Source organism: Hypanus sabinus, chromosome 6 (assembly GCF_030144855.1).
Source record: "Hypanus sabinus isolate sHypSab1 chromosome 6, sHypSab1.hap1, whole genome shotgun sequence".
NCBI lineage: Eukaryota > Metazoa > Chordata > Chondrichthyes > Myliobatiformes > Dasyatidae > Hypanus > Hypanus sabinus.
In genome coordinates, this window is record NC_082711.1 from 59,146,019 (window position 1) to 59,164,713 (window position 18,695).

At 40.5% G+C, this 18,695-nt stretch overlaps 1 protein-coding gene across 1 annotated transcript in view; it reads right to left on the reverse strand.

The window, feature by feature from the left end:
• itga8 (integrin, alpha 8) overlaps positions 1 to 18,695 on the reverse strand; it is a 242,751-nt gene that overhangs the window by 112,428 nt on the left and 111,628 nt on the right. Inside the window, exons 15-17 of the mRNA XM_059972246.1 lie at positions 15,828 to 15,935; positions 2,486 to 2,541; positions 799 to 953 (exon numbers count right to left, since the gene is read on the reverse strand). Coding sequence (XP_059828229.1) covers positions 799 to 953; positions 2,486 to 2,541; positions 15,828 to 15,935 — 319 coding nt within the window. The remainder of the gene's footprint in view (positions 1 to 798; positions 954 to 2,485; positions 2,542 to 15,827; positions 15,936 to 18,695) is intronic.

Consider the following 18,695-nt stretch of genomic DNA (forward strand, 5'->3'; position numbering starts at 1 on the left):
GTAGATGACAAAAGATGGGGGCATAGTGGACAGCAGAGAAAACTATAAAAGGTTGGATCTGGGCCACTTGGGAAAATGACAGATGGAACATTGGCCTTACTAAATCAAAGTATTGAGTACAGAAGTTAGGAAGTTATGTCGAAGTTGTACAAGATGTTGGTGAGTCTAAATTTGAAGTATTGCGTGCAGTTCTGGTCACCCATCTACCGGAAAGATATCAATAAGGTTGAAAGAGCACAGAAAAAATTTACAAGGATGTTGTCAGGACTTGAAGATCTGAGTTACAGGGAAAGGTTGAATAGGTTCAGACTTTATTCCATGAAGTGCAGGAAAATGAAGGGAAAATTGATATACATAATTATGAGGAGTATAGAGAGGGTAAAAATAACCAGGCCTTTTCTACTGTGGTTGGGTGAGAATTGAACTAGAGGTCATAGGTTAAGGGTGAAATGTGAAATGTTGAAGGGAACATGATTGGGAACATCTTCACTCGGAGAGTGGTGAGAGCTGCCAGTGGAAATGGGTGGATACAGATTCATTTTCCGTTTTTAAGAGAAATTTTGACAGGTGCATGGATGGGAGGAGTATGGTGGGTTATGGTCCTGATGCAAGTCAATGGGACTAGGCAGAATAATAGCCCACCATGACTAGATGGGCCAAAGGTTTTGTTTCTCTGCTGTGGTCTATGACTTCATGACACTATATTAAAAAATAACTTAAAGCTTTGAGTAGTTTGTCAGCTAAGTACCCGACCCACAGGAAACCTTTGGGCTGAGCACTGTTTAGGTAGGTACTTACTGTAAGATAAACAACAAATTCCTGGTGGGTGAATTGTTCCATTTTGCTGAGGACTAACTGGAAAGTGTGCTGTGGCCGGTGATAATTAAAGAACAGCGTTCTCTCAACTCCTCCTTTTTGCTTCAGTTTGTCGAGCTGAAGGGTAGCATTCAGAACTTGGGAAAAGAAAAAGAAATTGAAAGTTTATTAAGTTAGTTTCACAAGCTATACATAGAATGTAACATTTTTATTATTCAGATATGTTTTAAAAGCCATTAGTAAAATAGGTTCAGGTCCATTCTACAATATATACAGTCAAACAGGTAGAAAATCTCAGATAAAGGTCTAGACATAAATCATAGGAATAGGGGGTTTAACTACTGTCCTGACGAAGGGTCTTGGCCCGAAATGTTGACTGCTCATTTCAACGCATGCTGCCCGACCTGCTGAGTTCATCCAGCTTTTGACCACTGCATCTGCAGTGTACTTTGTGTTAACTATTGTAGTGCTGGTTTGCTGAAGTGTGTGGATCAAACTTCAAAATCTGCCAATGTAGTGTTCGTATTGGTGCCGATTTACTATTGTCACATGTACTGAGATGCAGTGAAAACCTTGTCTTGCATACTGTTCATACAGATCAGATCATTACACAGTGCATTGAGCTAGAACAAGGTAAAACAATAACAATGCAGCATAAAGTGTAAAATGTAGTGCAGGTAGATGACAAAATACTAGATCAAAATGAGGTAGAGGATGAGGTCAAGAGGTCATCTTATCATACAAGAGGTCAGTTTAAGAGTCTGATAACAGGGAATAGATGCTTTCCTTGAGCCTACTGGTACGGGCTTTCAGACTTTTACATCGTCTGCCCGATGGGAAAAGAGAAGGGAAAATGTGCGGGGTGGGTCTTTGATTATTCTGAGTGCAATACTGAGGCAGCAAGAAGTGTCAACGGAGAAAAGAGTGGGGAAGCTAGTTCCTGTGATGTGCTGACTGCAGAAGTACAAAATGTTTCAAGATCAGGTGCCAGCCTCTGATCCCCTGCCACACCCTCCCCGACTCAGCATTGAGTTCAGAGATGGAGCCTGCGACTGGGCTGAAATGCCAGATTAGAACCATCAGCTTTGTGCCAACCACAGGCTGGCACGTCCAGCACTGCCACACGTATTGCACTGTGCTGTCTGCTTTGCTTTCTCCTGTTTCAACATATTTGTGTCTCACAATTACATAGGGGTATTTTAAAATAACTTTATTGTAAGTCATATTCTAAAAATGGATTTTAAACTTTTGGAAGTTATTTACAAATATTTTTATTCTTTTTGCTATTCTGTGATGCTTAGAGGTGGTCGCAATCAGCACTATTTAGTGAAGGTCTTTGACTGCACGAGCTGTCAGGAGGCCACTGGGATGGCTTGGGTGAACAGGGCCTGAGTTTGCACTACCCAAGGCCAGGCTGCCATGAACTTTGCACAATGACCACACAGCAAAGCCTCCAGAGCACTGACATTGGTGATGCCACGAGAGGCAACTATGAACTGCAGACACCTTACAGGAGGCAAATTGCGGATTGAGCACAGTGAAACAGTGGTACCAGCAGGTGGGCATTTAACCATCAGCTTGACCTGACTCAAGCTAAAAGTGTAGCTTACACCATGAATGGGTCAGTTTTGTCATTGTGTTTCAGTACACGGACTTGTCCAGTGCTCACCTACTATGTTTGGGATGCCATGGCCCGACACAGCTGCAGAAACCTTCACAGTGAAGCTGTAAATTGAAAAGGAGAGTAAAGGTCAATATACCGCTTTCCTTATATTATAATCCCTCTTCTATATGAACTTCAGTATGTGCAAGCAGACTGCTGAACATTCCAGAAGTCTATTCTGAATGCTCTGGAGGACAAGTTGAGGTGCACTTATGATGAATGGAGCTTCCAGGCTAATGGACAAAACTGTCTATTTTGTGGCAGAAATAACAATGAGACCATCAATATTCATCATTATTAAGGAGGAAATTGGAAACAAATTTCGGGCATCACACGGGAACTGAAATCAATGGAGTCTGAGGTGCCTTGGTCTTCAAGAAGCTTTGCGTTAACTATCTCACCTCAAGACATCACATGTAACTGTACAAAGTTTAAGGTACTTATGAAGTAGTTGACTACTCAACATGACAGGGAAAGTTAAAGCCAGTACAAAAGTAAAATAATTAATGACTTGATATGATTTAATTTTTGCTAAACAACATGTTTTACAATAACCACAAATCTACACATCTTTGAAGCTAGCAGGACGAGTGACTAGAGAATTAAGACATGTTGGCCAGCCATGGGAATACAGAAGTAGGGAGGTCATGCTTAAACTACATAAAACAGTGAGAGCCAGCTCAAATATTGCATTCAGTCCTGGTCACATTAAAGGAAGTGTTTGCGCTAGAGAAAATGGAGGGAGATTTCCAACGATGTTGTCAGGGCTGAAGTGCTATAGTCATAAGAGACTGTTATTATATTTTAATGAAAGAGATTGAGAGGTTATTTAAACTAACTGTACAAAATTATGAATGTGTGTAATATATTACATAGTCACAAGGGAATGCAGAGAGGTTTATACAAATGTTCCCTGTACCAACATATTAAATGGAATGTTTTACATACGAGAGTAGTTGTATATTTCTTGGAGAGAGAGAAATAAGCAGAGGCAATTTTGAAACAGAGAACGATTCAATACAACATAAAGACACAGAGCTGGGCTGTGTGGATGTTTTGGTTTATTCCTGAAATGATCCAGCAAAATGCAATAGAAACCATAATCTTTTGTTTTGTGGGAAGCTAAACAGAGATCTTCAACCTGAAATCTTTCTCCTTCCACAGATGCTGCCTGACCAGCCACATGCTTCCAGCATTGTTTGTTTTCATTTCAGACTCCCAGTATCTCCTGCCCTTTGATTTTCTTCTTCTGTTGTTTAAAGGGAAATTTGGAGCCAATATTAAGAGCCAATGACAGTATTCAACTCCCATCTTCTAACTTTCCTTTCTCCTTCATGTTAAATGGCACCTACTACCACACATGCAGCAAACTGTTTTGAGATATTTTTAAAATCAGTTCTCATCTGATTTAAGTGACAGGATGCCGTAAGAAGTAGCATTGGATACTTGAACTATTTTGGCTTCTTGTCAACATCAACTCTCCAACTGATAACCTGTTACTTGGCAACCAGATCAAGACTAGTAATCCACAATATGATGAATCACAGCTGTGAACTCAGACTTTCCTGGCAGAACTGATTAAACAAAAATACATTGATTGGTCATAATAATGTCACCCTTAGTTATAACAATGCAGAAAGAGACCGTTCATTCTAGACTAGCTTCCAGCATTGCAATCCCAACAGTCCTATTCCCCTCTCCTTATTTCCCGACAGACTTACTCTCTCCCTTATGCTCATCAAATCTTATTTTGATTATATTGCCATTTTCAACACAAAGGGGTAATTTGTGACCAATTATCCAAATAACCCATTATTTGGCATGGGGAGGGTCGGGGAAAATACCAAGTGGATCTAGGGGAACATCAAGTGGAAACCAACAAGTCCACAGGGAGATCCCACAAATTGCAGACAGGCAATACTCAAGATCAATACTCAGGACTGAACCCAGTTTACTGGAGCTGCAAGGCGATAGTGCTAGATTGCTATGTCACCACGACATTTGACATACGTGTATTTTAGTTTGGATGGTTAAAAAGGTTGGCATCCCCGCTTCTTAATGCATGCCATGAAATTCAGTTTTCAAATTACTCTGAAGAACATGTTTTCAATGACAAGATTAGGAAATGCGTCCCATTGTTGGCAGAGTAGCAAGTTGGAACAAGTTCAGTGAAAAATGGTGATTAAAAATAATGCTGCCATGGACTGCAATGGGGAAATGGAACAGTATCAAACAAACATCATTTGATAAAGACAAATCTACTCTGACAAATGACCACTCTGACTATATGTCATGTGCAATATTGAAATTGAGAAGCAGTTTGGAAAGGTCATGCTGCATGTTTCAGTGAAGGCCCACTGCCAATATCAGAAGATTCTTGTGATGAAACAGAGTGCTTGGATGTCTTGCCAAAATAAATAAATTTGAAAGAAGGAACACTCTCCTTTTTTGTACAAGGTCGTATCTGAAATATTCTGCTTAGCTTGGATCCTCTCACATATTGGGCTTTTAATCTGCTCAGATTAACGCTCAAGCATTTAACAACTCAGTTACCAGGGTGGACTAAGAGCCATAGATGAGTCTCTTCACCTGACGGATTATTAAAACTCTGTAGATCACAAATAACCATGAAATTCAATTCAAGTTCAATTGTCATTTAACCATGTACGAGTACAGCCAAACAAGACAGCATTACAGGGAATGAGGGGGAGGTTCAAAAAATTATTTTTTTCTGTAAGACATTAAGGACAGTGAGTTCAGGGAGGGGGGATAGTATGTTGATGGTATTGAGTATTAAGAAGGTGGATGTGTTTAGATGTCCAGGAACACAGAACAGTAGATAAATACACTGAATGCTGTGGGAAACACTGCAAATGTCTTCTGAGATTTTGCTTGTGGCCCAAGAGATCTCAATCTAGACCCCAGAAATCTCCTCCCTTGCCTCTCTCAGTAAAATGGGATAGATTCTATCAGGCCAAAGGGAGGTATCTAAATTAATGTTCTCCAAATGACCAACACTCCTTTGTTCTTGATATCAACATGCCCTAGAATATCAGCGCAGCCCTTTCCCTCCCTGATCCTACTATCATCAATGTCCTTCTCCCTGGTGATTAACGATACAAAGAAATCAGCTGGTAGCTCACCCACATTTTTTTGCCAAGTAAATAACTATGCATCTTCTCCACCTTGCCCTCTCAATTAACCATTTTACAAACAAACTGTAAATCATCTACTTTAATATATTCAGCGAATTTGGCTCACTGCACACTTCGAGTTGTAGTGATCCCTGGGGGAATCTGAAAAGGACCCATTTATTTTCTATAAGTTGAGCACTTTCCCATCAATGCCACTGTATTATCTCCAACCCCAAGCACTCTTATCAAATATGGCAAATTTTTTGTGGCATTTAATCTGGTGTCTTTTAGAAATTCAAACGCATGACATCAGCTGGTTCCCCTTTAGCCAATTGATCATCCAATCTCAAAGAACTTTTCCAAATCTGTCAAACATAATTTTCCATTCATAAAGCCATACTGACTCTCTTTAAATGCCCTGTTATTACCTCCTTAATGAATTCCAGCACTTTCCTCGTGATAGCAACTGCTCCAGTATCCTGTTTTCTGTCTCCCTCCTATTTTGAATTGTGGCATTGCGTTTGCAGTTTATCTATCTTTTGTGACCTCTCCAGAATACAGAGAGTTTTGGTAGATTACAATCAATACATTCACTACCTCTGCAACCACTTCCTTTAAGACTGTAGGATACAGATCATTAGATCCAGAGATCCTTTCAGCATTTAGCCCTGTTAGTTTGGCCGGTATCTTTTTTTAAGTGATGGAGATTGTTTTAAGTTCATGCCCCCGAAAGGCATTTGATTATCTTGTAACTTCGGAATGTTTTCAGTGTCTTTGCAGGGAAGACTGACTCAAAATAATTATTTAGAATCTCAGCCATTTCTTTGTCTCCCATTATTAATACGCCATTCTCATCCTCAATAGAAGAAACATTTCTTTTAGCTATCCTTTTTTTTTTACATATTCCTGAAGAAGTGCTCTCCCTCTCTCTCCCCCTGTTCACTATATTATTGCTAGTTTGTTGAAATACTTCTGCAATATATGATGGCATGACATCTAAAACCTTGACAAACTTCCCTAGATGTAGAAAGGAGAGTATATTGACTGGCTGCGTTCTGATCTGAAATGGAAACACCAATGCCCTTGACGTAAAATCCAACAAAAAAAACAATGGGTATGGCCCAGTCCATCTCGGGTAAAGCCCTCCCCACCATTGAGCACATCTACACGAAGTATTGTCACAGGAAAGCAGCATCCATAATCAAGGACACCCCTCCCCCCCACCACCCAGGCCATGCTCTTTTCTCGCTGCTGCCATCAAGTAAAAAGTGCATGAGCCTCAGGACTCATACCACCAGGTTCAGGAACAGTTATTGCACCTCAACCAAAAGGCTCTTGAAACAGAGCAGATAACTTCACTCAACGTCATTTGCCAAATCACTGAACTGTTCCCACAACCTACGGACTCACTTTCTAGGATTCTTCCTCTTATGCTCAGAATTAGAATCAGGTTTAATATCACCAGCATTGTGAAATTTGTTAACTTAGCGGCAGCAGTACAATGCAATCCACGATAACATAGAAAAATAAATAAATGGGGTTATTGATAAGTTCATGGCCTAAGGTAGAAGGATTCAATTTCAGAAGCCCAGCACATTTATTTTTCAATATAGTCCCTCCTACATTTAACGCACTTAGTCCAGTGGTCGTGGAGCATACAGATCTTGAACCTCCAGAAAGTGTCCACAGCAGGGGTGATTGATAAGTTCGTGGCCTACAGTAGAAGGAGATGAGTCATACAGTTCTCATTACATGCACATGCAGTTCAACTCTTTGAGTGACTATGCAGAAAGTTTGAAGTTAATAATTCATCTCCTTCTACCTTAGGCCACAAACTTATCAATCACCCTGATGAGCTATTAACTGATGAGTAATTAATGTAAGCAGTTATGTAAACTGACATTCAATCCAAGTGACTTCACTGTCATCCTGCAACACAAGAATGGTGGAGGTGGCAGCTACATTCATTTGTAGACAGGAGAGAAAGGATTGTCCTTTGCCACACCTGGGAACGATGCGAGTCCAGCAATAAAAGTTTGGTAAGATCTTTGAAAAATTCAGCACACTCCTCAGGCCAAATCAAATCCACAAAAATGTGTTCCAGAGGGACCTGGGTGAGCCCACTTCCCTTCAGGGCTTAGAAGGACAGTCCGTTTTGAATAACTGGATCATGGATCAGCTCGCTTGGAGCTCAACAGAGCCAAATGTTCAGAAAGCCTTGATTGAGAGGGATCACAGGCTTCAGGTGCAGCCAGAACAACAGGACAACACAGACTGATGGAGACGATGACAACTCAGACAGCTGGCTTCCGGATCAATTCTACAAAAGGAAGCAGGTCTGGCACAATTAGGCAACAGTATCTAAAGAATGAAAACCAGACTGAAGGTAAGTTGCAAGTAACCATGTGATTTCCCAGAATAAAAAGTGTCCTACATATAGCTCAGGCAGCAGATTACAATGCAAGCTCAGCATTGAGAGAAGAGATGCAAATTAAAAGTAAAAACATATGGAGGAAATACCAAAGCGGTTGTGAAAGAATCGATGGAAAACAAGATCACCACAACAAAGGAAAGATATGAATGCAGTGGAGAGGTTGCAGAGGAGACTCTCCAGATGTTGCCTGGACTGGACAACTTTAGTTATGGGAAGAGATTGGATAGCCTAGGCTTGTTTTTCCCTTGAGTAAAGGACATTGAGGTCTGACCAGAGAGAATATATAAAATAATGTGATAGATTGTCAAAATCTTTTTCCTAAAATAAGTATCAAAAACAAGAGGACAGAGCTTTAAAAGTTCAAGGTGAGAGGAAAGCGTTTTAAAGGGTAGGTTTCTATATGCAGAGGGTGGCTGATATGTGGAACATACTCTAAATGGTATGGTGGAGAGGCACAATTAATATGAAGACCACACTCAAAACACTAGAGGAACTCAGCAGGTCAGTCAGTATCTATGGAAGTGAACAAATAGTTAATGTTTTAGGCTGAGACGCTTCTTCAGGACTGAGAAGGAAGGGGGGGGGAAATTGCCAGAATAAAAAAGTGGGGTGGGTGGAGGGGAGGGGGGGGAGGCTAATGTGAAGGTGATAGGAGAGGGGGAGAGGGGGAGAGAGGGAAGACCCAGGGGGAAGTTGTAAGGCAGGTGAGAAGTAGTAAAAGGTCAGAGTGGGGAATAGAGGGTGGGGGGGGGGGAGTGGGGAATTTGGTTACGGGAAGGAAAATTCAATATTCTTGCCATCAGGTTGGAGGACATGCAACCTGAGTAAATGTAACACAAGTACATGCAGGAGGGAGTGACGCATACATAAGCAAGGAATAGAAGGATATGGTCCTAATAGTGGCAAATAAGATTAACGCACATGGGTAAAAGGCCAGTATGGACATAATGCTTCAAGTCATGCCTGATCAAGGATTGGGACCCATTGCAATTTGGCTATCACAGCACTCTCACTGGTTCTCCATTCTGCTTTGGAGGAACTAGACCATATGTCATGCTATTGATTATTGATTATAGCTCAGTGTTCAACACCATCAATCCTTCAGTGCTAATCACCAAGCTCTCTCTGCACTTCCCTCTACAACTGGATCCTTTACTTTCCTTTTGGGAGACCACAATCAGAGAAGATTGAATATAACATCTCCTCCTTGCTGACTATCAACTGATCTGTGCCTCAAGGGCGCATGCTTAGCCTGCTGTTCTACTTTCTCTATTCTCATGACTGTGTGACTAACACAGCACAAATTTGCCAATGTCAGAACATTGTTGTCAGAATGTCAGATGGTGAAGAGGAAGCATACAGAAGTGAGATAAACTGGCTGGTTAAATGGTGTTACATCAACAACCTTGTGCTCAGTGCCAATAAGACCAAGGAAATGAAAACTGATTGTGGACCTCTGGAAAGGGGAGTCAAGAGAAGACACACCAGCCCTCATTGAGAGCATTGAGAGGTCAGTGGTGGAAAGGGTGAGCAGCCTCAAGTCCCTGAACATTAACATCTCAGAGGACCCATCTTGGGCCCAACACATTAATGCAATCATGAAGAAGATACTTCATTAGCTCTACTTAGTTATGACTGTGAGGAGATTCAGTACATCAGCAAAGACTCTTACAGATTTTGGAGCTTTACTGTGGAGAATGTTCGATTGGTTGCATCACAGTCTGGAATAGAGCCTCTAATGTACAAGTTTGTGGATTCTAGACACAGCCAGCTCCATCATGGGTACAACCCTCCCTACAATCAATGACATCTCAAAAAGATGCTTCCTCAGGAAGGCACCATCCATCACGGACCTTCGCCATCTGGGACGTGTCCTCTTTTTGTTCCTACCATTAGGGAGAACTTGCATGATTCTGAAGGCCAACACTCACCAATGTAGGAACAATTTTTTCCTCTCTATCATCAGATTTCTTACTGACCCATAAATCTATCAGCACCACTCCATTATTCCTTTTTTTTTGCACTATTTATTTATTTACGTCAGTTACAGATTTCTAAGCCTTTGGCCTGTACTGCTGTGCAGAACAACATATGTCAAGGATAATAAATGTGACTGATTTTGTTGGTGAGCTGATGAGCTTGCTTCTGTGCTGCACGACTGTGACTCTGAAATAAGCAAAATCAGAACATTCACACAGAGAAATGAAGGGGTACAAGTTGAGTGGTGTCACTGGTAGGATGGTAAAAAAAGCATATGGCACCCTTGCCTTCATTGGTCAGGGCACAATAAAACTTGCTATGTTATGTTATAGCCATACAAGACATTGATGATACTACAGTTGGAGCATCACATGCAGTTCTGGTTACCATGTTATTGGAACGATATGATTTATCTACAAAGGTTGCAGAAAGTATTTGCAAGAATGCTGTTTGACTTGAAGGGCCTGAGTTATGAGGAGAAACTACGTACTCACTTCCATGGAGTGTAGAAGACTGGAGGATGACATTATAGAAATTTTTAGGAAGTGTTAATAATGTGGATGACAACAGTCCTTTTCCCTTTGTAGGGAAGTCTAAGGTGAGAGGGCAAAGACTTAAATGGGTCCAGAGTAACAAGGGGGTGGTGGCTATATGGGATGAACTGCCAGAGAAAGTGGTAGAGGGAAGTACAGTTATAACATATTTGGGATGCATGGTCAGCCACACAACTGGGAACTATTTAGGGGAATATGGGTCAAATGCAGGTAAAATGGGACTAGATCATGTAGGCACCCTAGCTGGCATGGATGTGTTGGCCCAGAGGGCCCATTTCCATGCTGTATAACAACACATTGTTAACTGAGCTACTGAGTGCAGAATGTAGCCCATGTTGTCTTACTTCTTCAAGGTCTTACATCTGCTTAATGCCCAAGAAAAAGGAAGCAGAGTTACAATAACTTGTGTCATTAGCTGTGTTGCTCAGAGCACAGAATAAAGCATGGAATTGGTTAGTAACTATCTGCAATGCACCCTCAAACTTTGCAATATTGAAACTGAGAAAGGCCAGCAAAGGAAAAGCAACAGAATTCATCTCCAAAGCTGATAAAATACAGGGCATCAACAGCAACAGCAGCAATGCAGAGTCTAATGCCTACAGCTAGATCAGTAACAGCCACTGCATTTTCAATACAATGCAGAAGTCCATTGTAGAGAATATAAACATTCACAAAAATCAAGCAGCATCTTAACACCCAAGAGATATTATGAATTTTGTTTTGAGAAGTGATGTCATTATAGAGCTTAATTAAAAAATTACCTAAAAGTAATGTTAGATGATTTGAAGAATGGATAGGAAGACATATTGTTATACTATTTACATCTATTATGCTGCGTTACACACTAAGAAACATATTTCTCCCAAAATGTATACACTGTTTATTGGAAACACACACTCTTGTCTGAAAACAAACACAGAAAATGCTGGAGGTACTCAATAGTTCAGGATGCATCTATGGGAAAAGAAACTGAGTTAACGTTCCAGTTCAATGGCTTCTCATCAGAAATGGAAAAGCAACAAAAGAAGCTTGTTAAGCTACAGGAAGGACGGTGGGGGGGGGGGGGGGAATGTCTGATATGTTAAAACTGGTGATACCATGACAAGTTGTAAATGAGGTTATCTAGTCAATAACTGACTGGAAACAGAAAGGATTCATAAAGATGCAAACATACCTTCTGGAAGCTACTTGACTGCCTTCAAGGATCAGACGAATTTCCCCGATATTTTACCTATATTGGCTTAAGGCTTCACTTATGACGAACCCTAACTTTTCCAGAGTGTTGAGCTACTGCAGAGATGAGGGATAATTGTCTGTGACAATATTCAGAGAAAATACCAACCCTGCATGGACACACTCAGCTGTTCAGTAAGCCTCTGCCTTTAATGTTTGAAGTATAAAACATTTTGCAAAGGTCTTCATAACAAATATTGTTCTCCAAACAACCGACCCACCCAGATACAGTCCAATGACCAAATTTCCTACTATGGCAAAATCAGATAAGAGCCGTTACAGTAAATCCTACAATCATATGTCCTGCAATCATTTACTTGTGTACAATATATAGCTGAAATTTATTTCAGTGGGAACCCACACAGAGTCGACACTGACTTCTGACCTTCATCAATCACTTCCCTTCAGAGGAAACCGTTACTTTCCATTTACAGAAGTTTAAAAGGCTCATCAGGGGCTGCTCATAGTACTTAGCCTAGTTTCCCTGGAGGCAATTATGAGGACTGACCTGATTCATTCACCCAGAGCACTCCGGAAAGATGCCAGAACACCAGAAATGAGTCTGGGGACACTGCATCACGGAGGTCACATGACCTCCGATATTGAGGGGGAAAACTATTATCTCTACACAATATAATCATGGTTAATTTCATATGCCAAATATGTACTAGTGACACTGTTGACACACACAGTGGTTAGTTTTCTTTGGCTCAGTATCACAAACAGCATATCCACAATGGGTCGCTTCAACAATCTGAATCTCAGAACCAAAGAATCATAGAATAACACAGCACAGAAACAGGCCCTTTGACCCGACAAGTCCATGCCAACTCCAGCACCCTCCCTGCTATTCCCAGTTGCCCTCACTTGACCCATAACCCTCCAAACCTCTCCCCTCTACGTACCTATCCAAATGCCTCTTAAATGTTGCAATCGTAGCCACCTTGATCACATCCTCTGGCAGCTCATTCCAAATACTCTCTACGCTCTGTGTAAAAGGTTACCGCTCACGTTTCTTTTAAATGTCTCTTCTTGTCTTGGATCAGTGTCCTCCATAAACCTGAGAACTAGCCACTTTATTCATACCCCTCATGATTTTATTAAGTTCTCTGTGGTCACCGTTCATTCTCCTGTGCTCTAAAGAGTAAAGATATAGTGCAGCCAACTCCTCCCCTCTGCTCAGGCAGCAATCTCATAAATCTCTTCTGCGTCCTATCCAGCTTTACAATGTCTTTCCTATAACAGGGAAACCAACACCATACAAACACTCCAAGCGTGGTCCCAACAATGACTTGTATAACTGCAACAAAATATCTCTACTCCTATACATGATGTCCTGGCAGATGAAGAACAGCATTTTAAATATCCTCTTCACTACCCTCTCTACTTGCATGGCTACTTTCAGCAAAATGTGGATTTGTACTCCCAGGTTTCTCTGTTTCACAAGCACTCTGCCATTCACTGTACAAGTCCTACCCTGGTTTGACAGTCCAAAATGCATCACCTCACACTTATCTAAGCTGAAATCCATTTGCCATCCTTGGCTCACCTCCCTAACTGAGCAAGATCCTTTTGCAATTCATTGTGAACTTCTTCAGTATCAACAAGACCCCCTCATTTAATATCATCATTAAACTTGCTAATCATGTCATATATATTCATATCCAAATCATTAACATAAATAAATAATAGTAGAGATCCCAATATTGACCCTGGACAATCAAGTCGTCGCAGGCCTCTGTTTGGAGAATTAGATTTTAACCCTCTCCTCAAAATTATATAGTCTCTTTTTGCCCTCCCGATTTTCCTCCTAAGCCTAGTCTTAAACTTTTATATTTTTGAGATATGCATTTGTATCTCATTGCTTAATTGTGATGTATACTTCCTTCTTTTCCTTACAAGAGCCTTGATATCTCTCATCAGCTAGGGAGAGAGATTGAACCAAACAAGAAAATACTGACCCTAGACTCTTGACATGATCATCTTAAAAACCTCCCACTTGCCATCAGTTCCTTTTCCTGTAAATAGTCACCAAGTTGACCCCAGCTAGGTCCCGCCTAATGTCCTCAAATTTGGCCTTGGTCCAGTTCAGACCTTTTAAAACTAATTCTAACTAATTCTGAAGTGCTTTCCAACATTCACTTCAGTTACTTTCCCCAGGAGGAGGTCCAATATTGCTTCTTCCCAAGTAGGCCCCTCTATATATTGCCTGAAACAACTGTCCTGGATGCACCACACAAATTCCACCCCATCAAGGCCCTTTGCACTCTACGTGACCCAGTTAATGCAGGTAAAATTGAAATTTCCCACTAGAACAGAGGTTTCAACCCTTTCCTATGCCATGGACCCCTGCCATTGACCGAGGTGTCCATGGACCACAGGTTGGGAACCCCTGCACTATTCTCACAACTACATAGAATTTTTTGAGACAATTGCTCCTCAAATTCCTGCTGAATATTGGGGGCCTATAAATTAGGTCTACCAAGATAACTACTCCCATCTTATCTCTAAGTTCCACTAAAATGTCCTCAGCAGATGATCCATTAAGAACTGCTGTTATGCCTCTCTCAAGTCCCATACCCCTCAATCTAGTTTAAAATGCCCAAGTGGCAAAAGTTAATTTGCCCATAAGGTTATTGGTCCCCCTCTTGTTCAAGTGTAACCTGGATCTCTTTTACAGTCACCCCTATGCCAGAAGAGATCCCAGTGACCGAAGAACCTGAATCTCTGACCCCTGAGCCAGCTCTTAAGTCACGCATTCATCTGGCCGATCTTTCTATCCGTGGACTTACTAGGATAAGTTACCGAGAGTAGTCTGAAGATCACTATCCTAGAGATCGTGCCTTTTACTTTCTTACCCAACTCCTTATACTCATTCTGCAGGGCCTCATCCCTGGTTCTACCTTTGTCATTTGTACCAACATGAACAGTGACCTCTAGCCATTTAACCTCATCTTCAAGAATTTTCTGCAGTTGCTCAGAGGCATCCTTGATCCTGACATCCAACCTTATGTTATTGCACAAGGATTCAATACAAGTGGATTATTTAACAACAAAAAATAAGGCCGCATAGCAGTTAGCAAAATGCTATTACAGATAGTGGCATCAGAGGTTGGAGTTCAATTCTGCAGTCTTCTGTAAGGAGTCTATATGCCTTCCCCATGGAATGCAAAGGTTTTCTCCAGGTGCTCCAATTTCCTCCCATAATCCAAAGGACATACTGGTTAGTAGGTTAATTGGGCATTGCAAATTGCTCTGTAAAGAGGCTAGGATTAAATTGGGAGTTGTTAGGGGTTGCTGGGAGCTGTGGCTCAAAAGGACAGAAGGGCTTATTTCACACTGTATCTCTAAATAAACAAACGGTATACACTGAGAAATCTTTTCAGTTGTAAGCCATTGAAAAGTGTTTCTTCTCCCAAAGTGAAATGTCAGGCCATTCAGCATCACTCTAGAGACCAGACACAGGGCACTTATGGGCACAAGGGATGGCTTCATTTCCAATGCAACATTTCTTTTAGCGTATTGCAGGGGTGTCTGGATCACATCTTCGATGCTGTGATTTATCTTAGAAGATCAGAAAAGCATTCATCATTGCACATTTTTTACTAATCATTTTCATATGTTCCACAGCACCCTTCAAACAACATGCAAGATGCTATTTCAAAATAGAATTGGACAATAATACGTTTACTTTAATTTCTGATTCTTTCTGGGACATTTTAATATTATTTAAAACATTTTGCTTTGACCATTTCTCAAGTAAAATTAGTGTCTGAAGTAACAGAACGATATACTATATACATTGGATGCCTATAAATCTCAGATTCTGGAGCTGGGACATTCAGTGCTTCACTGCTCTGTCATCTCACATTTCTTTCCTGACCTTAAACAAGTTGATGTAGCCTTAAAGTCCTGACATGTTAGTGAATGGCAAGATCCATAGGTCAAGTGTCAAATAGTAGAACAAATCAAACAGCGTTAATCCCATCCTTCTATCATTACTATTTCCTTACCACGACACCAAGGTCTCTGATCCCTGCAGCTGGCAACTTTTATTCTCAGGGTTTATGATTGATGGGTTCAGGAGTAGTTGAGCTTCCACTGTCACAACAGGCCTAGCTCTGCAAGTGACGAATAAAGGTTTTTAATACTCTTTGTCAGCATTCATAGATTACTAATGACTCCATTGCAATGGGTCACGCAAGTGCAAAAATAAAGTTTATTACTCCACACCTTACAGGAAAATCAAAAACACCTGGTTAAAGTAACATACCTGCCTGGTGAGAATCTTTTACATTTAACATATCTTTGAATAATTTTTATAATGTCAATATGCACATTTGGTTTTCATTGTTTTATGCACAGGCTCTAATTAATGAGAAACTGAGAAGGACCATTGTTATTCTGGCATGAGATGATCTGGATGATTAAAACAAGCACTACATGGTTAACAGAGATGATATAAATATGTATTATTTCTTATTATTGCCACATGCCATATTTCTTTATTATTGCTTTGCCTCCTCCACTAACTTTGCTCTTCTGCTTGTTTAAGATGGGCGATAGCAACAAACTAGGAAATTATACGGGAATGAGTCATACATCAGTGGCAGGAATTCATTGGAAAAGATTCTTAGAGACAGAGTTTACTCACATCTGGAAAAAACATGGACTCATTAGGGATAGTCAGTGTGGCTTTGAGAGGGGGAGTCATGGCTTACAAACTTGATTTTTTTTGAGGAGGAGACAAATATGATTGATGGGGCATATATTTTATGCCTCATAAATGAGGCATGAATATTATATTTATATATATAAATTTGGTTGAAAATTTAGATGGACCACCAAGTAAATTTGCAGACATGAAAATTGATGGCATTGTGGATAGTGAGGAAGGATGTTAAAGGATTCAGCTGGATATAGACGTTGCAAATATAGGCAGAGAAATGGCAAACAGGGCTTATTCCGGCTGAGTGCGAAGTTCCACCCCTTAGGAGGTCAAAAGTAAGAAGAAGGTACATACGGTAAATGGCAGCATTAGGAGCATTGATACATACAGTGATCTCAGGATCAAAGTCCGTGGTTCTCTAAAAATGACAACACAAGTTGAAGGGGTGGTAAGGAAAGCCTACGGTATACTTGCCTTCATTGTCGGATCATTGAGTACAAAAGTTGGGACATCATGGTGTATTGCATGCAGTTCCAGTTCCTGCGTTATAGGAAGGATGTGACAGGCAAGAGAGCTTCACAAGGATATTGCCTGGATTACAGGGTAATGACTATAAGGAGGCTGGACAAACTTGGAATGTTTCCTCTGCAACTTTAAAGGCTGAGGGAGATATTATGGAAGCACTTCCAATTATTAGAGGCATATGTGAGGCAGAGAGTCCTTTTGCAGGGAGGAAATTTCAAAGTACTGAAAGGCGTTGATTTGGGATGAAAGGGGGAGAGACGTGTACCACAAGTGTTTCTTGCACATATAGTGGCATGTCCCTGGAATGTCCTGCTAGGGGAGATGGTGGAAGCAGATTTGAGAGGCATTTGGACAGACACATGAACAGGTCTTAGAAGGATATAGACAACGTGTAGGCAGATAGTTTGAAATGGCATCGTGGCCAGCAAAGACATTGTAAACTGAAGGGCTTGATCTTGTGCACTACTGTTCTAAGTTCCACATTTTATGTAACATGAGTAGGAGTAGGCCACCTGGCTCCCTATGTCTGCCCCACCGTTCAATATTATTATGGCTGATCTGCTCTAGGCTTCATTTCCTCTTCTGCTCTGAGCCTTGATTCTCTGATATTTCAACTAAACATCCACTGCCTCTTAAAATAAAACTCAATGATGCCGCTCCCACAACATTGGGAAGAAAATTCCAAGGATTCACTGTTCTCAATGAGAAATCCCTACAGACCTCAGTTTTAAATGGGTGCTCTCTAATCTTGTAACTATGTCCCCTTGTTGAAGATTCTCTAGTCTATCACATCCCCTATATACATAGGGTTCAATGAGATCACCCCTTTTATTCTAAACTGCAAAGAACATCAATCTGATTCTTTTAGTCACTCATGATAGAATAAGCCATTCATCCCAGGAATTAGACAAATGAATCATTTTTATTTTGGCCGGCCTCCAATGACATCCTTTCTTAAATAAGAAGCTTAAGGAGGGGATTTAAAAAAAGATCTTAAATAAGGAAATTAAGAAAAGATTAAAATGCAGGTGTATGGTATTAAGGATGATTTAGCAACAATTTGATTTACATAGTATTCCAGAGAGGACTAAATACTGTATAATTGTGACAATATTTCACTGTTTCTAAGCATTTTTTTTCCTCCAATAACTGTCAGAAAATTACTTGCCTCCCTAACCACATGCTGCACTTGCCTGCCAACCTGGTACAATTTGCTTCACACATCTGCAGTCTTTCTCCAATTAGGTATTAATTTGCCTTTAGATTCCTCTTTCCAAAATACACAACCTGAAATTTCTCTTTTCAAACTCCACTGCCAAGATTTTGCCTGCTCACTCAACCTATATATCCTGTTGCAGAATCCAAATCCTTTTGTAAGTGAAGCTAAGTTTTAGAGTGCTTAAAAATATAATTTAACTTGTACTTTAAAATGTTGCCAGCATGGTAGCTGGCATTGCAAGGTAATTGAGGATCCATTGCTGCTTAAAAAGGCCCTAACACTCAGCCAATTGGAATTTTTTTTTAAACCAGAGATTTCATCTTCTTAAATGACAACAATCAATGAACATTAAATTTTATAAATCATCACTGTGAAAAAACTGCAAGGCTAAAATTAATATTTGTATTTTAAGCAGCACTTTAAAGTATAAATTTATGGCAGTAACTATTAATATAGCAGCAACTAATA